At 37.4% G+C, this 27,106-nt stretch overlaps 2 protein-coding genes and 1 pseudogene across 2 annotated transcripts; 2 read left to right on the top strand and 1 right to left on the bottom strand.

Annotated features, from left to right (window-relative positions):
- The first annotated feature begins 3,597 nt into the window (after positions 1-3,597).
- LOC137711179 (omega-hydroxypalmitate O-feruloyl transferase-like) lies at positions 3,598-6,929 on the top strand. The gene is made up of 3 exons (XM_068450389.1): positions 3,598-4,044; positions 4,194-4,657; positions 5,861-6,929. The coding sequence occupies exons 2-3, from the start codon at positions 4,217-4,219 to the stop codon at positions 6,722-6,724; spliced, it is 1,305 nt and encodes a 434-aa protein (XP_068306490.1). The 5' UTR covers positions 3,598-4,044; positions 4,194-4,216; the 3' UTR covers positions 6,725-6,929.
- Positions 6,930-7,594: 665 nt separating this feature from the next.
- On the top strand, positions 7,595-8,932 carry LOC137710131 (protein WHAT'S THIS FACTOR 1 homolog, chloroplastic-like; annotated as a pseudogene).
- A 13,182-nt stretch (positions 8,933-22,114) lies between these two features.
- LOC137710130 (auxin-responsive protein SAUR50-like) lies at positions 22,115-22,633 on the bottom strand. Its single transcript, XM_068449082.1, has one exon. It carries the CDS (start codon positions 22,631-22,633, stop codon positions 22,115-22,117), a length of 519 nt encoding a protein of 172 aa, XP_068305183.1.
- Positions 22,634-27,106: the final 4,473 nt, after the last annotated feature.

Below are 27,106 nucleotides of genomic sequence, written 5' to 3'. Positions count from 1 at the left end.
TTTAATTAATTCCCACCAAAAAGAGTTTGATTAACTTAGCATCCCTCTGATGTCATGGTTATCATCCCAATTGCAGTCACGTACCAAGTTGGACTTCCATCTTTATCCTATGCAATCTGGAGAGCAATCAAGACTCAGTTTAAATAATACACATAAAAATGTATATTAACACTCATTGCAGCTCTTGGACTCCTCGCTAACCCGCCATGCAACCGATAATTCTTCAATATCGTCATGGTAATTCAACCAAGATAACATTAATCTTCAATATCAGATCCAACGGGCTCAAAATTCTACTCATTCTACGGCCTCGATTGCTTAGGCCGATAGTGTAAAATTGGATCCAAACACAGTGACAAAGCGTTTGAGCTTACTGTACAGAAGAAGAACCAACATTGATGTTTCTTGAATCCGAAACGGAGAACAGAAAACCTAATTCCATTCACCATCTGCATTATTTCCCTCTCGAAACATAATTAGATGGAGTTTTTCTAAGAAATTGGTTTACTCTCAACTATTTTCTCCTAAAACCTTCTTAGTCTTTCAATCTTGGTAATCCACTCCTGCATACGTGTTTCGGATATTCTTGTTTCGTTACCAGCAAGAAACGAATTCGAACTTGAAATCTCTTAACATATGGTTAAGATGAGAAAACCAAAACATTAAGAAGTAGTTGGTCTCAGTTTTGTTGTTTTAAACTTAAACAAATATTGTGATAAGCTTGTAGCTCAACTAATTAGGGTGTTTCCCTTAAACTCGAGTCTTGGGTTCACATTATGATTGAGGATGTCCAGATTTCCTGTCCTTTTCTTTTTCACTTGTTCACTTTATCAAAATCTACAGATTAGTCAACATTATCCTTTTTAGAAATTTGATCTGCCTACTTTTAAGGTGGAGTTTATAGCTGAGCAAAGAATTGTTCCGCATTTTTAATTAACCATGTGTTATTTAAAGATTGATTGAAAAGTTCCATCCAACTAGGTATATTTTTGTGTTTAATATACTAATTCCTATAATCTAAAGCAATTTCTTGCAGAATAAACAATGAAGATGTCTTATTAGGCTACAAACTCATAGCGTCGGTGGCAGAATATTTAAGTTTGATGCAAAATTTAGAGTTGTGTGATTACGATTTATAAGAATATCATATCATTCGAAAGTAGGGCTAACTTTTTTTTTTTTGACAAGCAACAATAGAGAGATTTCATTAACACAAACCAAATTTACAAGAGGTGTCAAATGAGTACATAATCGGGCAGATCCATTCAGGGACCTGGATGGCTGTGAGGACCACCCAAGTTTGGGCATGTGGTGGAGGAGAGAGTGCAGCGTGTCGCCGGCTGAAGGTTCTGCAAATGATTAACAAAGGAGACGAAGATTTTTATATTTTATTAAAAGACTGTCAAAACGACGTTGTTTTTAGTCAAGGCATTTAAAAAAAAATTGAAAGCAAGTCTTTTTACTAAGTTACTTGAGGAAGACCCTTTTTAATTAAAAGAAAAAAGCCTACTCTCTTTCTTCCTACCGAGATCTCCACTCTATCTCATTTTGCATTCACTTTCTCTAATTGAGTACGTAATTTCCAGTTTCAATTCCCTTTTACTCTAACCCCACCCAATTGGTCCCCAGACCACCACCAGCTATTCCACGCCTCCACCTATCTCCTCTCCACATCCACCACCTAGTTCACTTCTTTCCAGTCCCCACCACCAATTAATACCCTAATTTCCAAGTTTAAATAAGTTTCTCATTTTAGTCTAACTTAATCATATAGGATGTTAAACTTGATGTGTATTCTAAATTTATAATAGATTATAATTATTGTTAATTTGTTATAAAACCTCGTCGTAGATAAATTTAGTCTTTGTAGCTTGTAATGCTGTTTGTAAAAAGTAATGAATGAAAAGCTGGTATAGGGATTGGTAAGGGGGAGGCGCTAGGTGAGGGAAAGGGAGGGGGAGAAAGGCGAGGGGGGAGAAGGGAGGCAAGGCACGAGGGTAAGGGAAGCAGAGGAGAGTGGTGGCGCGGTGTATGGGAGGGGAAGAAATAGATGACAAGGAGGCCTCAAATGAAAGGGTAGAAGGTTGCCACCGATCCTAAGTTGGAGCAAGGAGCCATCGACTGTGGTTTTCAGATCTAGGGGTATATTGGAAGGAGGGAGTTCAAAAGAGAGTCAGGGAGGATAAGGTTTAACTTTTTATGTGAGTTGCATTGGATGGCTTCCATCTTTTTTTTTTTTTTTTTGGAAAATTTTATTCGAACCCATACAATCTATCTCTACACTCAACTTAAAATGTAAATATGAATTTTTTTTATTTTTTATACTCTATTGATCAATAATCCCACACCCAATGCAATAACTTACTAACTTAGCATCACGCAATCTTAAGATCAACCCCTAAGACTTGCAAGTAAAACAGTACTGAAATTAATGAAATTGTGTTTTTGAGCGTTGGAAGTATACTGGCGATCTCGTAAGATTGAAATTAATGAAGTTGGGATGGGCCCTGCTGGTGAATTAAGACAACCTTCTTGCCCTACCCAGAAGCTATCTTGGCCATCTCGTGAGCTTGGAGAGTTTCAGTGCCAGAATGAGGATGAACTGGTGACCATCTTTGCTACTCAATTTGTAGTATACTTCCAATCCTCGAAAACATAATTTCATTGATTTACTTATACTTCCGATAAATTTTATTGCAATATACTTTCAGTCCTCAAAAGCATAGTTTATTGCAGTATACTTCCAATAAACCATCATTTCATTTTTCAAGGTCAGAAGTTCTAAAACATTCATGAATAATGATTTTGGGTTTTTATGTTTTAAATAGGTGTAAAAATAAATTTATGTATTGAATTGAGTTTGTGAGGGCAGTTTAGATAGTAAATTTGGATTTAAAGAGATATTGATAGCTTAATTAAAAATAATATGGGTGTAGAGAGTAAGTTGGGTATAGAAAGAGGTTATATGTGTTCAAATAAAATTTCCTTTTTTTTTCTTTTCGAATATTTGATTTATCTTAATTCTAATCTTTACCGTCACAATGTGAGTTCCACTAAGATCAAATAGCAACATTGAAATCCAAGATTAGTAATTGAAAAAAGTTGAGGTTCTACCATAAAATTAATTCTTCAAATGTGGAGAGTGGCCCAACTTCTTGTAAGGACATGTAACCTGACTCTGATACCAGAAGAAAAGTTAAGGTTCCATCGTAAAATCAATTGGCACTAGCTTGACTTCTTATACGCACATGTAAATTGTAATGTCTCTTAATTTTTCGTTGCAAGATTCTCTCTCATTCATTTTTTTCATTAGAAGATCCCAACCCAAATCTAATTGAAACTTCCTAGATTTTAACTCTGTGATTCGTTGATATCTCTAAGCAAGCCATTGTGAGCTGTTCAAATTCCAATCAAGGTCCGTAATTAATCATATATTAATGCCAATGAGTTCATATAATTTGATCTAATCATGCTGCAGGAGAAATTTTGGGTTTTAATATTAAGAGCAAGTGTACCAAGCAACCTAATGTAACTTCTAGATGCCCACCACACCAACCCTAACCCCTTGATCACTCTTCCCTACACCCAACTCCATTGCCGGTATGTTCCGGTCAATATACAGCAGCCGTTCCCACAGCTCAATCTGCAGAGAAAGATCACCAGTGTCCAAAATACTTGGATAAGACTCCAAACTTTATGAGTTAGCAATAAATAAAGAAAATGGTTTCTTGGACTCTTTCTTTTTCTTAGAGAGGGGCTATTCCACTAAAAGTGTTTTGCGTATAAGCCCCCACCAATTCCTTTTGATGCTGCAGAACTTTCATAACCAAAACAATCAATGGCGTGGTAGCAAACAATAAATTCATAAACTAGTGAATTGAAAATACAGAAAATATATAACCACAGAGCTGCGGCCTACAGGAACATATAATATGTAGCCCCATTTGCTCCCTATATAAATTACAACCCCATTCGAAAGGGATTACAAAATCTGAGTTTTCATCATAACCTCACCCCTTGATATCTTTCATTCAAGCATTGCAGGTACACGTCAATTTGTAGTTCTTATTCCCTTTTCGTGTTTCTTACTTTTAAAGCTAAGTTCTTGGTTACATACACATATTTACAGTTATTTTTTGGACATGACGTCTGTTCTTTCTTAAAGAGTGGACATGTTTTTCTTACTTTTCTAGATTATACAAAGGTGTGTTGAGTGATGGGGGATACCAGTGACCATACCTTTGAGCTTATTGTAAAGAAGGAAGAACCTACTCTGGTGCCTCCTGAATCCGAAACGGAGAAGGGTCTGTACTACCTCTCGAACCTGGACCAGAACATTGCGGTCATAGTCCGAACCATGTACTGCTTCAAATCGGATTCAAAAGGGAACGAAGAAGCTGCGGAAGTCATAAAGAATGCATTGTCAAAAATTCTTGTTCACTATTACCCTTTTGCAGGAAAGTTAACTATCAGCGCAGAAGGGAAGCTGATTATCGATTGCACAGGAGACGGTGCTATGTTTGTTGAAGCTGAAGCCAACTGCGAAATGGAAAAGATAGGTGACACAACAAAGCCTGATCCTAAGACTCTTGGGAATCTGGTTCATGATATTCCTGGTGCCAAGAACATACTTGAGATTCCTCTTTTGACAGTTCAGGTTCGAGTTTCCAAAAATTTCCATGCCTTTTTTCCCCTTTGAGAGATAATTTTGCTCATCCACCATTGATGGTCAACATCTCACTCAACACCGTCACATGTTAAATATGACGAGTATTGAGTAGGGCTAATGCTGCGTCACGGTCATACCCTTTAATTTTGTATGAATATATCCCCTCATAAAATGATGTCAAGTGCTTCAAAATAGATCACAAAATTTAGAACCTAAACTTTATGCATAATACTATCAGCATCACTTTTTCAGATTAAATATTGTGTACTTTTGATGCACTAGAGTAACAAGTTGTTGTGAGCAATGTTACAAGGATAATGTTAAGGAGATCAAAATTTTAAACTAAATTCGTAAAAATTGTTAAGCACAAATCGAGCGATGAGAAGAGACATAGTGCCTAAGGGCTTTGGCAGGCCATAGGCAGTTTTATTTTTTATTTTTTTATTTTTTTATTTTTTTTATTTTATATATTAATAAACTTGTTATATATTATAAAATAAAAATATATGTGTAATATTTTAGTAATATTTCTATTGGTTTTGTGTGGGGCCTCATTTTTTAACAAAATCTCTGCCGATGCCTAGGCCGCCTAGGCACCGCTTAAGGCCATCTCCAACGAAGAGTCTAGGGGGTCAAAAGGGTTGAAAATAGCCCGAAAACTGTCTCCAACCGAGGGCTAGGTCAAAGGTCTCGTGGGGCCTACTAGACAAAAAAGGACCAAAGGGCCAATCGGCTAGCCTAAAGCAGCCAGCCAGCCTTGGGCCGGGTCAGAATTTTCATTATTTATGTCGGTTATATCTGACAACATTGTACTTATTTCTGTCGGTTATATCCGACAATAATGGTAAGCCAAAATTTCAAATACAACGGCTAGTTACCGTTGGATTCAATTTTTTTTTTTTAATTTTTTTTATGAATTTAATTTGTAGTTTTTAGATATAAGTTGTAGTTTTTAAATTTAAATAATAAATTAAGTTTGGCCCTATGACCCTTTGGCCCTTGGTTGGAGACGGTTTTTTGTAACATGTCTAAAACGAGCCTTTTGGCCCTCGGTTGGAGATGGAGGCATATATAACCATGTACTGTTCATTAAAATATTAATATCTTGGAGGGCCAGAGGACTAAAACGAGTCATTTGGCCAGCCTTCGGTTGGAAATGGCCTAATAGCCTTGCTGATTTATATTTTTCAGGTGACTAAATTCACATGTGGAGGGTTTGCTCTAGGGCTATGTATCAACCATTGTACATCCGATGGTATCTCTGTAATGGAATTTATCAATTCATGGGGGGATACCGCAAGAGGCTTGCCGCTCAAGGTTGTGCCATTTCTTGACAGAAACATACTCAAACCCAGAAACCCACCAAAGATAGAGTTTACTCATGACGAATTCCTTCAGATCGAAGACATATCGGAAAACTCCAAGCTCTATGAGGAAGAAGAACTGCTATACAGCGCCTTCTGTTTCAACCCCGAGAAGCTCGAAAAGCTGAAGAAAATGGCCATGGAAGATGGGGTTCTTGAAAACTGCACAACATTTAAAGCGCTCTCCGCTTTTGTATGGAGAGCTAGAACTAAGGCCTTGAGAATGAGACCGGATCAAAAAACAAAGCTCCTTTTCGCCGTTGATGGCCGCTCAAAACTTGAGCCACCAGTACCAGAAGGGTACTTTGGGAATGCAATTTTGTTGACACATGCACTGTGCAGTGCTGGGGAGTTACTGGAAAATCCGTTGTCATTTGCAGTTGGGTTAGTTGATGAGGCGGTTAAAATGGTGACGAGCAGTTATATGAGATCGGTGGTCGATTACTTTGAAGTGACAAGAGCTAGGCCTTCTTTGGCAGCAACCCTTTTGATAACAGCTTGGTCCAAGCTTAGTTTCCACACAACTGACTTTGGCTGGGGAGAGCCTGTGTTTTCAGGGCCGGTGGGTTTGCCTGAGAAGGAAGTAAGTTTGTTTCTACCTCGTGGAGAAGACAAGAAAAGTATAAATGTGCTTTTGGGTTTGCCAGCTTCTACAATGGAGATCTTTGAAGATCTGACGAGGCAGATTTAAGAGGGAAGAACTTAATTACATACACCTAGATGTGTGACATCTCAGACTAATAATACAATGTCATATATGTTTCAATTGTCCCACGTGATATTGTATTATTAGTTCCAAATGCCACAATGACATTCTGGGGTGTAAGCCTATCTCGATTTAAGGAGAATGAGAACCAATAATATTAAAAACCCTAATCCAAAACCAAGATTTGAAGGGTGGTAGTAGAAAGAAATTGCAAGTTTATTGTGCATATTCGTAACTTCATCTCTATTTTATGTGTTTCATGTTATCAGGCCAACATCTGAATCAGATTTTCTTTTCAATAACTACTACCATTTGCTTGTACTCATCATATCCATACCATTAATAACTAAGAAAGCTTCATTTTGTAGCAAACATTGACTTGAATTTCACCCATGATGATCATTGATAGCACCTTCATGTAAACAAATGGGGTGTGTGAGTGTGTAGGGTATGATCCTAATACCAAGAGAAAACAATCCCAGATATTGCTATGATCAGTCGTCAACATGCATTCATACGATATAAAGAATGAACTCTACCAAGATTTGTATTTTCGTTGAATTTTTCTTAATAAAAAAAGCTATCATTTCTCTTAAAATAAAAACTTAAGCTTCGACTCTGCTGATCTGATAACTGAGATTTTGGCAAGTCGACAAAACAAGTTTTAACTAAAGGAAGCAATAATTGAATATGAACCGTTTGATCGATCGAAAGGCTAGAGCCCGGCAACAAACTCCTGCCATATAAACCCCGTCATTATATTAGCCCCGGCGTAGATAAAGGTTGATGGGAGAGAAGAGGAGCTCCATAGTTCTTATTTCTGGGTGGAGATTTCCTTTCCTCTGTTAAAACAATATGTTTGAGAGAAGATAGTGGTCCGGTGAGTGGTGGTCAATGAATCAGAAACGGCTCATGACTACCAGGAAACGGGTGACAGAAGCAAATTGAAGAAGATTTATGATCTCGAGCTTGTGACTGAGAAATGGAAGATAGCAACCAAAGTGTTGTTCTTGATGGAAATTCTGAAAAAAGAGCCTTAAATTATCATTACTGTCAGGCAATTGGATCAGTACAACATCCAGATTAGTCTCCCAAAACCCCACAGGGCGTCTGATTTTATTCAAAAATCGCCAAAACTCTGAAAATTGTGGAAGGGTCAGAGGGATTTTATGGTGTGGGATGACCAATCAAGGTGAGGACTTGGTAAAAGAGGAGTACATGATACTTGAGGAAAATCAAGATACCGCAGCCGAATTCGTGACACGCTTTCTTATGATGTCTGTTGATAAAAGGCTGGCATTGGACAAGATTATCCATTTCATGAGGGATTTTGCTCTGCCAATTGATGTCAGGACTAATTGGTTGCACAAATATCCCCAACATTTCAAGGTGGTTAAAGATAATGAGGCAGTTGAGCATTTGGAACTTGTCAACTGGAGTCCTGCGTGGGCGATAACCGAGCTGGAGAAAAAGACAACGGGGATCACTGGGGCCAGTGATGATCATGTCCCGGGCTTGCTTTCGCTCTCTTTTCCGTTGAAGTTCCCCCTGAATTACAAAAAGGCAAGGAGCAATTGATCATTTTCAGAAAAGGTCTTACTTATCTCCATATGCAGATGCCAGGGGACTCAAAGTTGGCTCTAAAGAATTTGACAAGAGGGCAGTTGCTGTCATGCAATAGCTGCTTAGCTTTACTGTTGAGAAGAGATTGGTGACTGATCACCTGATTCATTTTCAACGCGAACTTGAAATGCCCTAGAAGCTTATGAGGCTTCTGCTGAAGCAATTTGGCATTTTCTATGTTTCAGAGAGGGGAAGTGGTTTAGCGTGTTCTTGAAGGAAGCTTACAAGGACTCGGAGTTGATTGAGAAATGCCCCTTGGTGGTTTGGAAGGAAAAAGTCCAAAGCCTTATCGGTTACAGGGGAAAGAAGAAGATTGAAGCTTTTAGTGACATGGAAGACATGGCAGACAATGGTTTCTGTGAGAGCGATTTGGAAAGTGAGGACACCATTGAGTTGCAGCTTGAGCAAGAGGAGAAAGTGGATGACTTGGAGGATGATTCACTTGCAGATGATTATGAGATTGAAGAGATCTGCAGTGCCTATGACTATGAGGATACTAAATGCCAAGGCCTACAAGGGACAGATGCCCCCACTATCAGATTTGTGAGAATTTGGTACAACAGTAAATAATTAACCTGTAATTGAATTAGCAATTTCACTTTTTTTTTTTTGTTTTATCTTATATTGGTTTGAACTTGCCCCTGTTAAATTGAACGATGAAAAATTAGCAAACTTGGGCCTGACTACAAATCATTGTAGCTATGTTTCATGTCATGTTTTTAGATTGGAATCAACTGCTGGATGGTTACAAGGACATCGCCAGTCAAGTTTCTTGAGCGTAGATGCCGGGACCACGCACAAGGGCTTTCACAGTGTGGATGTTTATTGGCTAAAATTTCTTGGCCACAATTTTCACATGCCAATCACCACGTACCTTGTAGAAAACAAAAACAAAAATAAAAGAAAAGGAACAGCTCTACCACAAGAGGTTTTTCAGTGTGTTTTACAATTCATTCATGTTATGATATGCAGTGGCTAAGCCATGTATTGTTGACAGGGCCAGTCCTGAGTTTTTTGGTGCCTAGTGCGAAAGTCCAAAATGTGCCCTTTTATAATACAGAAACATATGTTTAAAATAAATATTTTGCGAGGATAATCACATGTATGTGTAAAAAATTCATCACTGGTAGCATGCAAAATGACTTCCAATTTCTTTCATGTATGTGTAAAATTTTATTCACATCAACCAAATTATGATTAAAAACAGATAGAAAATCACATATACGCAAAATGCATTAAACACATCCAATACATCCCAATCCAATCACATATTCATCCAATCATATAAAATAACATATCCCACTAAATTAATCTCAACTGCATACCATGTGAACCACTAGGTTGTTGAAGAGAAGAGCATACAAGAGCCGGCGATGCAATTCTGATGACCAGTTTTGCCTTTGTTTCCCTATCCATCTTTCTCTTCTTTCTTGTTGTTCCCACCAATGTCTCCACTCACGGTGTCCGTGGTGGAACTAGTAGCCGGAGTCGAAGAAGGTTGTCCATTTGTCATTCCAATGCTTTTTTCCCTTTTGGAAATGCTGAAAAGCACCCCATTTCTCTTCATCTCCATCACTGTAGCCTTTAATTTGATCCTTCTGCCATTACCCTACACCTAAAAATCAATTCTTTCCACTTCTTCACCTCAAATTTTATAAGCAACCAAACAAAAGGGCAGTCACAAAATTTACTAAAATTGATGAAGGTGGAGTCTTTTTTTTTTTTATACCTCTTTGAGTGGTGTATCTGGAGTTGTATGAAATCCGTGTTAATGGAATGAATTCCTAAAAAACATGCCCCTCACTTGAAGTTTGCTCAAAACACTCAGATTGTCCATGATAGTAATCTGCGGTTGTATCTGAAATCTGCTGCTTGCACCTCTCAATAGCTACAAAAAAAACCCCTAATTTTAAAAACAAAAGCCAAAACAATTCAAGCAAAAGAAATGAAGCTTCCGACTCAGAAAACACAAATTAAGCTGAAATTTGAAAAGGGTATGTGTTCTCTGTAGTACCTTGGGCTTGGGCAGTTGGGTGACAAGCTCCAAGCAGAGAGGGAGCTCCCTTTGAAAAACTTGAATCTTATGCCTCTCCTCCATGCCCAAAACATGGACGACTTTTCCCCTCTAGATCCCCTTTATGTTATATTGTTTTTAAATCCCCAAAACCTGGACAAGTTATCCCCTCCAGCCTTTATTTTGGGCTTTGGAAAAAAACAAAAAAATTTATAACTAATTATTTGAATTTTGTTTTTTGGATGCCAATTTCAACTTTAGGCCCTGGACAATTGCCCCGATTGCACTGTGCATGGGCCGGGCCTGATTGTTGATAGGAGATGCGAAGATTAAAAGGGTAAAAGGTGCCAAAATAATTTAGACAACTAAATCCTTTTGGCTTTTTAGCCAAAATGATCATTGAGATTTGTATTACTCCTCACTTTGGTCACTGAAATTTGAAATCAATAAAATTGGTCCCTGAGATTGTTCACCATCATTTATTGTGGTCATTCCATGAATAGTTATGTTAAATAAATATCAAAATGATAAAAATACCCTTAATTTAATAAACAGGAGGTTAAAATTGACGAAAATTGAGGATATTTTTGTCGTTTTATCCTTATTTAATGGATATTTTTCATAGAATAACCAAAATGATTGATGATAGACAAACTCAGGAATCAATTCTATTGATTTCAAATCTCTGGGATCAAAGTGAGGAGTTACGCAAATCTTCTGATGCTTTGCTGATGTAGATGTGGACACAATATGTCTTGGCGTTGACTTCGTTGATGTATCATGTCTTGGTCGGGTTGATACATGCGGCATAGTCTTCATGGATCGTCGTTAGGACTTAACGATGGATGAAAACATAGCAAGTACTTCCAATATGCTCAACAAGAACTCCTAACCATGTCTTACTTGTGGCGCCGTGAAGTGAGGTGAGTCTTGGAATGATTCGAAGATTTTGCAACTAAGGTCATATCATAGACCTCCAAGATATTGTGATATCCCTAACGGTAAAGACATAATCATTTGAGGATTCTGCCTTGTGCAGGTTTAATAAGCAACCAGCGTCAGCATAACAAACAAGGCAAACATCATTCTGAGGATCATGGGGGTTGGATTTGCTCGAGATGCGTTGGGATTTGCCCTCATAGTACCTTCACGGTACGTCTTTAATACCAAATCAATGGTTGCGTGTAGGCGTGGTGTTGCATCTTTACCAAGATCAACAGCGAATGAGATGTCCTGTCTAAATACAATGAGCTAAATACAACGAAGTGCAAAGTTGAACTTAGATATGGAATTTCGGATTCCATAACCTCTTTAAGAGTCTCATTTGCATATAACGTATGGACGATCAAAGGTATACTCAAAGGTGACACATTCGGAGTGTAATTTGACTGGTAGACCAAAATACCGTCAGAACAATGCTTCAACTTCAGGTTAAGGCATAAACAAGTTTTCCCAAGATTCTTCATCTCAAATTCCATCTTCAGGTGTGAGGCAGTTTTCTTAAGCTCTTCTGGAGTCTTAGTGAGATTCGTGTCAACGACATAAATTGTAACTCTAGCAATTTGGACTAAAACTTCATAGTTTAACACGCAAGGGCATAATTCATATCCCTGAATGATCAAATAATCACGTAGATAGGTATACCACATCCGTCGGATTTTTCAATCCATAAGGGAACTCCTCAAAACGAGTTACGAGGGTGTTCCGTGGTTTTGGAACTATTTGAACCAGTCCATGTAATTCTTTGGGAACTTACATGTAAATCTCCGTATCTATATCCCCATGGAGAAAACACTAACTACATTTCATAAAGCTGTTATCAATCACAAGATGTTTTGAGATAAACCTTGCGCCATAAGGCGTGCATCATATCGCACTATTTCATTCATCTCATAATGCTTCATTTCCTACTTGTAACACAACAGGGTTACCTTGGGCTGTGTAGGAATGACAGGTCCAATACACATTTTGGTAAGGAATTTGACCTAGATTGTAACTTTAGTTGTCCAATCAATTTTACGTTGTCAATTAATCAACGGAACATGGTTTGATATCGTCGTTTTTCATTTATGTCGATAACTACCATATAAGTGAAAACATCATCGATGATAATCTCATTTCAATTCCATTTAGGTCATCCAAACTAGTATATTGGACCAAGAAATTTAAGTCTCGAGAGAAATCCGGATTAATCTCATGAGATGCAAATGATTTGAGACAGCGATCGAGTTTAGATTCATTGTTATGCTATGTCTTCCTCTTCCAGGGAAGTGAATCCTACCGACCAAATGATCTGTCATGCTCCATGCCAAGACAGATTGATTGGCTATCCGCCGGTGTACCAGACTGTCCAACAGGGGCATCCAAACCATCCAATAGGGTCAGTACACCCTCCAAGGATGTTGACTCGACGTCCGTTGAGTACGTCTATCCTTGCAGGCATGCTTGCAGCTGGTATATGATCTCGTCACTTTAGCTAGATCAGAGGAATGCGTCTGGGGCAACATTCTGAAAACTAGAATGCATCGCATTTGCTTATCACACTTATGTGGTATGGGGATCGAGATGAGATATAGTGGGCAACGTCCACGTAAATTCGTACCGTTCTCCAGGAACGTTGACGTTCTTATCTCCCCCTAACGGTTAGAAGACTGTCTTATTAAAGTGACAACCCGCAAATGAGAGGTAAAGAGATTGTGTGCAAGGGCTCTAAGAGAGCTAGTGTGAAGGATAATCATGATCGACAAAAGATACACATCATTCTTTGATGACCATGGTGGTACGTTGCGGCGGCACAACTTGGCACATGGAATGCACACCCAAATGCGTAAATACGAAAATCGTCAGGTTCGTACCCAATAACCAATTGTAACGTCATATAGGTTGGGTGGCAATGGGCCTCAAGGCGGACCAACATAACTGCATAGCCCTAGGCAGAAACCGAAAACTTGGTATGTTCACCAAAATTCAGGCGATCATTTAACTTGCGCTTTACGATCACTAGGCGAGGTTATTTGGGATGAACATGGGAATTCAATGTTCAATTAGAAACCCAAAACGACATGCAATACTTTAGCGAAAACCTTTGATATAAACTCTCCGGCATTATCCAGTCTCCCGGACCTTAAGGGATAAGTAGGGTGGTGAACCCTTAATTGGCCATGAGGTTTGGCAACAATGTGTATGGACAAATATATGACCAGTTTGTCGATTCATTAACCAAAACCATAAGTATTTATATGGTCCACATTTTGGTTGGATTAGTCCACATATATTCCATTGAATCCACTGTGAAAAGAGAGTCATGTCGTATCTTTGTGAGGAATGATATAGAAAATCAATTTCCCTAATGAGCATGCTTGGAAAAGTGTGCTTGTAGGCACAATATCCCTACTTTAGATAAGGAGATGCATTGTAGCATCATTGTTCGACCTAAGTGTCCCAAAAGGTCGTGTCAAAGCAAGTAAACTGCTCAATCACCAGGCTTCAGGTCGGCCGTATGTGGTGTATTCCCAGTTGGGAGACAATCTATTGGCCCCAAATCAAAGTTTCAGGCTCATTTTTGGAGGTGGTGCAAATATATTTCACTCTCTTTTCTTCAGTGGTTTCATTTATGATCATTGTCATCTCGAATATCCTTAAAAACTCAACGTCAGGGAGAATTTAAGGTCCCTTAAATAGTAATTCAGTACCATACAACGAGGAGTGTGCCAAATGCTCTTAATCAGGTTGGATAGACCTGAAGTCGTTGTTAGAGATGTGATTTAGGTATAAAGTTAGTCTGCGTAGTACGCATTCATCCAGACAACTAACTTTCCCACATTCTAACCTAATCACGTGTTTAATTGAATCGGTCACATGTATTAAGAAACATGATTCAATTAACTCATATTCAAGGACAATATCAATAAGATTATCCATAAGTAAAACATACACCAAACTTGAATCCAAGAACATGAAAAAATGTTCACAAAGTAGATGGTTTACTAAGGGGATTCGGCCAACAAGGCCATCCATGTCAAAATTTGCTTTTCCAACAATGTTTGGTGGAGCAAAATTAGTCTCACATATTGACTACTAGAATGGTACTCCTTAACAACATTGGTAGGGGCACGAACAGGTGCATAACCAACAATCTATTCCATCAAGGCGGAAGAAGATTCTGCAAGGTTAAGGTTTGGGAATATTATCCTTTATTCTTGAAGTTTTAGGTCTTAGGTGCCAAGGATCACGCTTCGGGCATGATGCCACACCTTGGCAGGCCCTGATTCTACCATATGTTATAAAAACAAACTCCAAATTGGATTGTGAGATAGTACGTCATTCGGTGTATCCTACCAAAGCGGTGCATCACCATTCGGTTAGGCTTTGACCGAACTGGGTCGAGCCATTCGGTAGACTCCAGCCGAACTGAGTCTGTACCGTTTTCTCACGTTTGTGCCAGTAATCAAATTCGCGAATTTGGTAAACTTCTGCTTTCTACACTGATGCTTCAGGGGCGAGTTAGAAACATGGAAGGATGAGAAAAGTATTCTCCAGTCAAAATTCGATCAGATTTATAAATTTCAGAATTGTACTCATTCATGGACCTAATCATGGTGTGCTTCAAGCAATATGTCACATGATCACACGGTTCGTAGGAGCGAGCCAAAGAGCCATGGAATCCTCGTTCGGAAGGTATTTCCATTAATAATGCTTCGGGCATAAGTCTTCGAATGAAGATCATGGCAGATGCTTATTCAGCTCTTCCTTGCCATTGTTGGCTTCAATGGTTTCTCAGCTTCTTAATAGTCAAGTGGAGATTCATGTCTTGTACCCCACATGAAGTGGTTTCTATTAAAACGTCCAAATCAGGAAAATCGAACTTTTTACGGTACGACAATCCACTGAATTGAGGGAACAAGATTATGATTGGTGTTATGGGAATGAATCATCCATAAGCATCAAAGTTAGAACATTCGAGTTCTAAGACATAGTTTTCATGAAAAAACGTCGGGTTTTCATGGGTGTATTGTTTTATGAAAACTTCGGGTTTCAAAGGCACTAAATTTGAAACTACAGGTTCAATTTAGTTTATGAACGTTTAGTTCATAAAAGAGAGGTTCCTGCAAGAACACAGAATGCAATATGCTGATTTAAGTGTAGTGGATTTGAGGTTCTTCAAGAACTCAAGTGTGAGTGCTTCGGGACTACGAAAGGATGTCAACGGTTCAAAGAAAAGAAATAAAATATTGAATCGTTAATGTCCAAAAGTGGGCTTTATGTTAATAATTTTGGATTAATTGTCAGATTAATGGACTGTATGTCACTTTTAATTAATTCAATAGATCGGGACCATTCGGGATCGATTGTAGAAGCAAAATAATAACTTTAGGTCATAATCATTTTAGATGGCTTCAGGCCAAATAATTAAGAAAATTAAGCCTAAATAAGGCTTAGCCGTGGGCACCCCAACCTAGTTGGGTGCGGGCAAAAACCAGAATGGGCCAAAAAAATGATTTTGTTCGTGATATTCATGGCAGCCCAACAATGATCTGATGGCTGTTGTCCAAAAAGAAAGGCCTGCAGCAAAGCTGCAGGTTTGGGCTCCCGTTATGGCTGCAAGGAGCAACCTAATTTGCATGCAGGCTGCAGGCGTGCAGAAAAGATGGGCTGAGAAAAATAAAAAAAATATTACAAGCAGCAAACTTGCTGCTGCAACGTGGGCCAAGTCAGGTTGGGATAAGCCTAGCAAATCAAAGGCTTGCGAAGTGTGGACTGCGGCAAAGCGGGGGCCCAGCAAACGGCTTCGGGCCGCGCTTAGCTTGGACTCGGGGGTGAACCGAGGGCTGCAGGCCCTTGGGTAAGTTAACCCATATTTTTTTCTCTTTTTTTTTTCTTTGTTTTTTTTTCGACATTGTTAGGGTTAGGAAAACCCTAGAATTGCTTCTAATTTATTTTGATTCTTTGACTCACAAATTCCACATAGCAAGAATTGCGTAATGCATGAAACAAATATATATGTTGACAAAATATATGAACATATACAATATATATATATATATATATATATATATATATATATCTCGAAAGGAAAATATAAACATAGGGAGTTCATGCATCATGGGGAATGTTTACATGCTTCACGGTCGTTTCAAATATCTTACTTTATTTTAAGCATACCTGATTGGCAGAAAACGATAAAAGCCTTTGAATTTGTAGAAGATCCTTCTCAGAAAGCCGGAATTGCATCACTAATGCGTTGTATCACATTCAACACAGAAAAATTAAATTGAATCAATAGCACGTAGATCAATTCAAAATAATAAATTAATCATAAAAAGAATGATTAAAACGTAATACTCCCGTGATTGAAGAATAAACTCTTTTTAGTGCAGCGTCAAGAGCGTGCTGATAACGTGTTATAGGCATAATTTACTGAACAATTATGGAGGCCATAGAGAGATAGAAAAGTGCGGCAATAGTAGAGAGAAAGAGAGAGATGTGTAATTGTGGGTGTGTGTTATTCCATCCCTTTGTGCCTTTATTTATAGTAGTAGGGAAGATTAATTCCTTACCCTTTAGGATTACAATTCTTAATAGGAAATCTACTCCTAATTGAAATATAAAAGATATCCCTAGATATATTAGGATTTACACAATCACATTCCTAATCTAATAGGACTACAACACTTTTGGCTTTTTAGCCAAAATGATCCTTGAGATTTGTATTCCTCCTCACTTTGGTCCCTGAGATTTGAAAACAATAAAATTGATCCCTGAGATTGTCCACCATCATTTATTGTGGTCATTCCGTGAATAGCTATGTTAAATAAATATCAAAATGATAAAAATACCCCCAATTTAATAAATAAGAGGTCAAAATTGACGAAAATTGAGGATATTTTTGTCGTTTTATCTTTATTTAAGGGATATTTTTCTTAGAATGACCAAAATGATTGATGATAGACAAACTTAGGAACCAATTCTATCGATTTCAAATCTCTAGGATCAAAGTAAGGAGTTATGCAAATCTCAAGTACTATTTTGGCTAAAAAGCCAATCATTTTAGATAGTAAACAATATTAACTTCGTTTATTATTTATCAATACAAACAAGTTATAATCGTTGCTGATGATGTTTCATGTCATGTGAAAACATCATACAATAGGCTAATTATCAACCGAGTGACTTCACTTTGCTACAAACTATATGGAATATTCGAAGGAGAATTTGGACTAACCAGAATACTCGAAGGACTAACCGTACTATTTAAAGGAGGATCTATGCACCATTTTTTATAGTATCGTTCTATTACATAATAAGGTCCTAGAGTCTACTATGAATAACAACTAATTAAATAATAATTTAATTAATCAATAATCATATCATATCCAAGGTTTTAATTGATGTTAACGTAAATATCGATAGCTCAATTTACGGATATATGGACATATATTTTTAAAGATATTTTATATGTAAAGTAATATTTGGTATAAAAATTAAGTATTTAATTATATCTAATTAATTTCATTTTATATAGCATATTTTGTCATTAAATTTCCAATCTATAATATATCTATAGGTAAATTTATTTTATGTAAATATTAGTTACTGCCTACTGGGCACTTTTATTTTACATCATTAACTTTTAATCATGTATGCCGAGTTAATCCAAACTGAACGGAATGAACGGTCCCCCAATAATTGTTTGGGGCTTTTAGATCTAGGTCCAAAAATATAGATGGTTTTTAGGAGTGAATCCAGTAATCTAATTAAATGTTTTTATTTCTTTTATACTCATTTTATATTTTTTTTAAATATCAAAAATCAATTAAAAATCTTCTAATATTATGCATTTTTCAACTCCAAAAAATCTAATTAATATCTTACAACAACAAAAACTAATATACTAACATAAATTATCTACAAAACATTCTACCTTAACTCAAGAAACAAATATATGAATATATATTATACCTATAAGCGAGATATGAAACATAACTAAAAGGTAGGAAAAAACATAATATACCTATAAGCAAGACACATTAATTTGTGACACGTTGATTATAAAAAAGAATCTGTCATATAGATACATTAAAATAATTAACTCAAGTAACAAATATATGAATATATATTATACCTATAAGCGAAATATGAAACCTAACTAAAAGGTAGGAAAAAACATAATATACCTATAAGCAAGACACATTAATTTGTGACACGTTGATTATAAAAAAGAATCTATCATATAGATACATAAAAATAATTAACCTGTGATATAGGTTGATTATAAAAATTAAAAATAAAATCTATAAATGGGGTTTAAAGCAGGAGGAAGAACAAGAAATAATAAAAAATAAAAATAAAAAGAAATAATCAAAGAGATAATTATGAAGAAATTTGATTTTTATAATAAATCTTATCATTGAATAGATAATTATTGATAATAAAATAAAATTTAAGGAATTGGACCTATTTTAATAAATTGGACTATTCCTACCATTGGCTAAAAAAATTGGACTTATATCAAGTTTTCCCTATTTTTTTTTTTAACTTAAAGCGTAAACGGTCCGTTTTTTATTTTCTTATTTTACCAGGACCGAAACGACATTGTTTGGGCCTGAATTTTACAAAAAAATTAAAGCTGCATGCAGCAGCAACGGAAAACTGCAATCTGCAGATCCGGCGAGACCAGAGCCAGAAGGGCGGCAGCACAACAAACTAAGATTTCTAGCAGAGGTGGGGTTGAACTGATTTTGATTATTTAGTGAATGTTATGTTTATAACTCTTTTTACTTATTATTTAATGACATTAGTAAACTTACAATCAATGAATCCTAAAGTTTGTTTTGATTTAAGTTATTGCTTTCTAACACCAATACATTGTCCTACTTTTTTTTCTTTTTTTTTTTTGTGAAAAAAAATAAAAAAAAATAAAAACCATCTTTAAAAGAGGCCCTTTTACAAATTTTGTAGCCCCCGAAATCTCAGAGACAACTCTGATTTCTGGGCTTCTTTCCCAGCTAGAGGAAAGGCGACCGTCCTTCTCTATGCCTTAACAGCTTTGCCACTAATGATATATATGTAGACAAAAATAAAAAGGGTAAATTGCATTTACATACATCAGGTTTGGGGCCTATTTCAATTCTTTACAACATCTTCAAAACATTTCACTTTCATACCTTAAGTACTATTTTATTTCAAAATAATACATCAATTACATTTTCCATTCATGGATCCGTTAAGTGCTGACGTGGCTGCCAATTGTGTGCCACGTGGCAATTTTTTTTTTTTTTTTTTAAACCTGAATTTTCTCGAAAAAAAAATAAAAAAGGTAAATTACACCTTACCACCTCAGGTTTGGGGTCAATTTCAATTCCTTACAACATCTTTAAAACATTTCACTTTCATACCTCAAGTACTATTTTATTTTAATATAATACATCCGTTAAATTTTCCATTCATTGGTTTGTTAAGAGCTGACATGGCAACCATATTTGTGCCACGTGGTAAATTTTTTTTTATTTTTATATACATTAAACAATAATTAATTAAAGAAAAGTTTATAAAAACAAAAACAAAAACGCAGAAACCCATCCCTTTCCTCGCAACCCCCACCCCTCTCCTCCACTCTATTCACCTCCCCTAACCGATCCATGTCGTTGACTTCCCTTTCTTCAAACCCTACGCCCCCAAATCCTTAAAAGCCTCAAAAAACCCTATTTCCGTCGCACCCTTCGTCCCTGACCTCCAAATCGAAATAACCACAAATCCTAACCCCGACTCTGCTGCCACATTCACCCTGAAATCCTAGCAGGGCGGGACGTGCTAGGCATAAGCTAGACTGGCAGTGGCAAGACGGCGGCGTTTGATCTGCCGATTCTGCAACGGCTATCTGAGAACCCTTTCGGGGTTTTTGAGATCTCTCTTCTCTCTCCACGCCCGACGCCGAGAAGAACTCACACCCAAATCCCACAGAAGAACTCACGCCCGACCCCACCGTATGCGTCGCTCTGTCGAAGGCGCGCATGTGCACTGGATTGACCAAGGTGGCGGAAGATGGGTTTTTGGAGATCATTTGAGCTGATGCGGCGAGGCTGGTGAGGCTGAAGCACCCTAGGGTGGTGCACATAGTGCAGGCTCTGGATGAGAACAAGAATGCCATGGCAATGGTGACTACTAGATCTGAGTCGGCCAAATATGTCCATGGGGTGCAGATGTTCGAGTCGGAGGCGAAATCGCCGTTCTGGACCACCAGGTGAAGGGTGCGCACGATAAGGGGTGGGGTGGGAAGGTTGTGGGGAGGTGGGGGTGGGGTAGGATTGGGGGGGGGGGGTTTGGGTTGCGAGGAAAGGGAAGGGATCGGTTGGGGGAGGAGATGGGGGTTGCAGGGAAGGGGAAGGGATGGGTTTCGGGGGGTTTTTGTTTTTATTTTTTTTTAACTTTTCTTTAATTAATTATTTTTAAATGCATAAATTTTTTATTTTGCCACGTGGCACAAATTTGGCTGCCACATCAGCACAAATGTGGATCCTATATTTGCCACATCATCACTTAACGGTTTACTTAACGGATGTAAGAAATTGAAATAAAATGATAGTAAATGTATGAAATTGAAATGTTTTAAAGATGTTGTAAGGAATTGAAATAGACCCCAAACCTGAGGTATGAAAACGTAATTTACCCAAATAAATAATACCATGCGACAAAGTGTTTCCTGGATTCAGTTTCATTATTTACTACAGAAGCAGAGTATACAGTTTCAATACTTGCTGCTCAAGAGTGTGTTTGGCTTCGACGACTTGTGAGCGACGTTTATCTACCTATTGACAAGCCAACAATTCTGTTTGGGGACAATCATAGTGGTATCAAACCTGCATCCAATCCAGTGTATCATGCCTGAACAAAACACATTGAGATTGAGCACCGATCACTTCATTTGTGAGAAGGTGTTGAATGGAACAATTATTGTCAAGTTCGTTCGTAGTGCAGAGAATACTACAGACATCTTAACCATGACTATTGGGCTAGAGTATTCACTTAACTCGTTTGGAAGTACCTTTAAAATAACTGAAAGCGCTTTTAGAGAAAATGTTTTTAGGATCAACGCTTAGTTGAATCCACGCAAGTGAATCCTGAAAAACCACTTCAAATGTTTCTGGAACCCAACCATGCAAGTGAATCCTGATAAAGCACTTGAACTGCTTTCTGAAAGAAGCACATAATTAGTTTCAGGAAGCACTTCAAATGTTTCTGGAACTCAAAAATATTTTCTTTAAAAATGCTTTCAGTCATTTTAAAAGCACTTCCAAACGAGCCCTATTACATTACTAATTTTGAATTGAAAAACTGATATTCATATGACCGGTGTGAATAAGATAATCCAAACAAAACCAGATTAATATGTTATATAACAAAGAACTAGCAGCAAAAGCCAACAATCAGTTGACAACCAGGGAAGTAATCCAAATACTATATCTTAATAAACTAAAATATTTCCTACAAATTAAAAAGATAAATGGACAAAACAAAACCTGGATAAGGATGATGCAGGGCCAAATTTTGTTGCACAAAACTAATGAGCAAGGAAAGCAAGCATTAATGAACAAAGAAAATCGATGTCTTTGTGACCAAAGCACACTTAGCCGTCGTTCTTTGAATTAATCTACTTGTATTGCATTTCTTTGAAGCACTTGAATTACATATGTTTGCACAAAATTAATCACCATTAAGTATTAACGATGATATATACATGATTAAAATTGGTTTATCTTAAGCATTTTCAACGGGCTAAGCAGCCTATAAGCACCACCATAACCGTCGTTGATGCTCGAATTTAGACGACGAGAAGGACTGCAAAGCATCAACGAACCATAACCCTTAACAAACCCACAATTAGGAGTACTAATTTCCTCACTGCTCTCCATCTCAGCCAACACATTATAAAACAAATCCACATCACAAGGAAGCAAAATCGGACCGTCGCAGTTGTAACCGTATTCCATTTCGGCATCATCCAGCAGCATCTTAAACAACGGATGATTTGCAAACTCCGTCTTCACCACAAACCGTTGTCTTTGCGGTCCAACGTAGACTGAAAAACACCCGTCCGGAGCTACCTGGCCTTTGCTCTTCCTAGTAGTGGAACTGCAGTGGCATGACTTGCTCTTAGTCAATGAGTTGAGTACTTTGCTGCTGCTTTCTCTTTGTAAACTACGTCTCTTCCATGCGTTGGCGATCATATTCTTCTTCCACTTTCTCTTTATGATATCCATATATATGAATTTTAACAAGAAAATACAAAGTTATGGACTGAAGAATCTGAGGACCAAACACAAGAGACTTGTATATATAAATGTGTGCGTGTGTGTGTATTTGTGTGGGTGTATATATATATATATATTTGTATATGCATATACTTGTGTATGCATATACTTGTGTATGCTTTAGAGGTTGGGAAATGAGATGAGGGTAGAGGTTGGGAAATGAGATGAGGGTCCGAGGGAGGTGTTTATAAAGCACAAAGCCCCATCACCATATAAATACTCTTAATAATACGGGGGATTGTCAACTCTTACAGGCTGATAGATTTTGAAAAATATAATAATTGTTTAAGGAAATCATGCGGAGACAATGGAAAGGGCCACTTATTTTTGTCTTTCAATTGCAACGTAAGCTAGCTAGGGTAAGTGGAGTGGAGAAAAAGATAATGTCAAAGAGCAAATAATTAATATAGAAATAAATAACAATATCAACACATGTTTGATTGCAAATTAAGTAAATAAAAGACAACTAAACATATATTTTGGAGTTAATTTAAGGTAGGAGCCAGAAGAATATAAACATAAGATAATCCAAGCTTTTGTCACTTGGTAATATTTGGAGGCCAAAAATGCCACGTTCTGAGTGGAGGTAGGTTAAGTGAGCTTCTTGGAAGTCCTGGTGTTCAATCCCAGTCCAACATCTGACTAGGTGTGTAATCCCCAAAAACGAATTTCTCCATAACACATGGTTTTTGTGTGTAACAAGATTTATTTAGGTCTTTGCTTAAAGTATTAGCTAGGGTTTTATTAGTTTTGACTACTTTGCGTTGACCCCGAGACATATACTATCTAGGCTGATCGCCATATGGGTAGCTGCCATCATGACACTGAATGGGTCATCATACCCTTGTTGGAGTACTTGGGTTGATGAGTTCAAGTTTCGTTTGTTTCTCAATTAAAAATAAATAAAGTTTTTCAACTATTTTATAGAGGAAGAAGATTGGAATGGGTTAGGTATTTTTCATGAATAATTCGTATTATATTTTTGAGTTTAGACATGATTTTTTTCATTTATTTCTTCAACATACCTGAAAAGTAGTAAATTATTAAGTCTAATCCAATCATAAGGTTTCAAGAGTCTCCATTAAGGATTGGATCATTTTAATGACATATTTATTTATAGAATGGGAGCGCAAATCATCATGAATTGGAGATTGATAATTTCTAATCCATCTATAATTCGTAAGTTTACAGGTACTAAATTATCATATACTATAAGGTGAGATTCGGTATTTAAATTTTTTGTGTTATATGAAACACATAGAAGTTAAAAATCGAAACAATTACGTATTTTAAATACACATGTTATAACATGATATCAAGATATTTGTTTGGTCGCAACAGGGTAATAGAGCATACATGTGGCCTAATAAAGTTGTCAAATATTTTGTTCAAATGAAGGGCACACGAGGTGTTACAAACTAATGTTCGGGCCTCTCCCACTCATGACTCATTACCAAGAAAACACACATCCTAAACGATTAGCAATTAGAATTGTGTGAATGTAGTAAATATGAGAAATGCTATAAAATAAATTTTTCTATGGACTATTTTTTGCGATCATATTTTTAACATAATATTTTATAATATAGCACAAAAATTGATGATAAATTGTAAGACCTGAGAGTTCCTTTAGCATTTCTAGTAAAGTTATATACATCCCCCCTTTATGCCCATTTGGAAGACTTGATTAGCCGTCACCAATGCTTGGATGAAACATTCTTCAAACCATATGCAGTTGTCTCTTACTACAGCAGCAACTTGCCTATATTATATAAAGATTTACCTCCTTCATATGAAGCTCCTTCCGTCTTTTGGTCTACTTGTCCTACCTGGATAGCTCACAGAAATTGATTTTTATAGAGTTTGTGACACACCCCGATCTTGATGTTCGAGAGATTTTAGGATGGCCACGTGCTGGCTGACATTCAAAGGTGACGAAGCCATATTAGGATGCATGAGAACCAATGAAAGAAATAGGATTTATAAATTTAAATGTAATTAATATGCAATTGAAAAACGTGTTTAAAGCATACAACTAACTAGAATACTAAAAAGAAATAATATAAATTTGAATGAATAAGAGAATGGGTCCTCCACCAAGAGGACTCGAAGATGCCGATGCGAAAGTGCCTTGACGCCGGGATTGTACGCCTCGAATCTAAATCCTAAGGGGGCGCAAAACAAACATGAGTGGACCAAGTTGATATATATATATATATATATATATATATATATAATACTGAAACAGTTATCAACGTACTATCCCCCAAAGTTTTATGAAAACTAATAGCATAATATGTGATAGGTTTTCCGAAACCCTAGCATACCATAAAAACTTTCATAAAACATATGTTGTATATAGTGTGCTAACTAGTGGTATTAGTATCGCCCGAAGGCCTATAGAACTCTTCCTTCAGAACACTTCATTTGCCAAACAGGCACCAACCTACACCCGGCCGAAGCCAATATAAATATCCTTTGCCAAACAAGAACCAACCTACGCCCAACCGAAGTCAATATAAGTATCATTTGCCAAACAGGCACCAACCTACGCCCGACCAAAGCCAATATAAGTATCATTGCCCATAGGCAAAACAGTGACCACTAGATACACACAAAAACATTGAATATAGTCTTTCCCAAAACTTAAGTACATATATCTCAAAATCATCTTCATAACATATAGTCATCCATCATATATATTATAAAGAAGTGTAAAGAAGACATGTTCAGAAGCAGTATATAGTCATCCATCATATATACTACAAAGAACATAAGTTCGATAAAATATGGTATTCCAAAATATTCTCAGTATAGCATGATAATCAATAAGTATAAATCTAATTTACTTTTAAAACGTTTCACAAAGCGTAATCATTAAATCATGTTTTTCATGTATGCATTTTTACTATTAAAACATGCATTTTAGAATGGGTTCACTCACAGATACTCTGTTACTGTAGAGCCGTATGAAATAGAAATGACGAGATCACTGCTAATAATTGCACCTAAACACATAAAGGGTACAATTAAGAAAACTATACTCAAACGATTGAATTTGAGAAAATGGACGTCATAAACGGATCCAGGACGTCGAAATTAACCTCAGAGAGGTCCGGACGAAACCCGAAAAAAAGTCAACGGTCAAAGTTAAAATCAATGTTGACCGAAGTCAACGGTCAGCATTGACTGAAGTCAACGGGTCAGGGTCGGTCAACCGGGTCTGGGCTTGGGTTGGATCCAAGTTGGGCCTGAGCTTTAGGCTTGGGTTCTAAGGCCCAAAGATCTGGGGTACAAGGGTTTTGGGTCAACGGTCCTGGGCTTGAAAGCCCGGTCCAAAGAAAAAGGGTTTTGGGTTTTTAGCCCACGTTCCACACGGCCCGAAGGCCTAATACAAAGGGTTTGGGGTTTGGGGGTTTAGCGGGCCAAGGGCCTGATGTTGGTCACGGCCCAAAAGGCCTAGTTTGGTGGGTTGGGTTTTCGGGTGTGGGTCTTTCGACCCGGTTCTCAACGAAACAAATGCCGGACCTCCCAAGCTCCGGTCGACGGCGATTTGGACGATTCAACATATGATCTAAGTGCCAAAATGAAATTAGAGACGAGAGGAGAGTTTTGGTGCCTTCAGTTCGCCGTGAAAAGGCCGGAGGCGGCCTGAATCTAGCTCGAAGCTCACGGGGTTCGCCGGAGCTAGTTCTCAGTTTCGTCAAGCTTCACAAAGGCTAGGGAGAGTAAGAGAGAGCCCACGCGTCGATGCTGGTGATGGTGGTTCGTTGCCGACGATGTGGGTGTGCAAATGGGTGCGTGTGAGTGTAGAGATCGGGGAGAGAGAAAGATCTGTGAGAGGGAGACAGTCCCGAGCTAAGAGACGGACTCGAGAGTGTTAACTCGAGGGAGGGGAAATAGAGAAGAAGAGGAGGGGAAAGTTGAGGGTCTGCCACGTGGCAGGCTGAGAGGGAAGGAGACTCTAAAAGGGAGGGTCCTGATTGGTTAAGGATAGGGGACTAAAATGTAACTTCAAATACTTTTAGGATAATTGTGAAATTACATTAAACTTTTGGGGTTGGGGTTTCACAGTTTGCTTCCCTCTTCAGTTCTCCATTCTTTTATTAATTATACTATTTCTTGATGCATACAATCATTAATTTATTGGGGATAGTTAACTTCTACCTTCTTCAAAGTGACTTTATCTGATAACTATCGATGTATGCATGTGAGAAATTGCTACGAAATAGCTCGGCCTAGATGGCTTGAATCAAGGCAAAACTTATCAGATAATTGCAATTTGTAAGTATTAGAATAGTAAACATGAAAAATTATATAGTACACCTAACGAAACAAGATATATATGATCATGCGTGACAAATGATAATATGACTATTTGTTTGGATCATTGTTTTAAAAAATTTTGCTAGCACCGCTTAG

The sequence above is a fragment of the Pyrus communis genome, chromosome 12, assembly GCF_963583255.1.
Source record: "Pyrus communis chromosome 12, drPyrComm1.1, whole genome shotgun sequence".
Classification (NCBI taxonomy): domain Eukaryota; kingdom Viridiplantae; phylum Streptophyta; class Magnoliopsida; order Rosales; family Rosaceae; genus Pyrus; species Pyrus communis.
Note: the sequence above shows the minus strand (reverse complement) of the source record. Positions and strands in the feature narration are given on the sequence as shown.

Excerpts from the sequence above, each read along its gene's own strand:
- LOC137710130 (XM_068449082.1), bottom strand. The coding sequence starts at position 22,633 with ATGGATATCATAAAGAGAAAGTGGAAGAAGAATATGATCGCCAACGCA.
- LOC137711179 (XM_068450389.1), top strand. The coding sequence starts at position 4,217 with ATGGGGGATACCAGTGACCATACCTTTGAGCTTATTGTAAAGAAGGAA. Across the intron at positions 4,658-5,860 it reads TTCCTCTTTTGACAGTTCAG|GTGACTAAATTCACATGTGG; the intron begins GTTCGAGTTTCC and ends TATATTTTTCAG.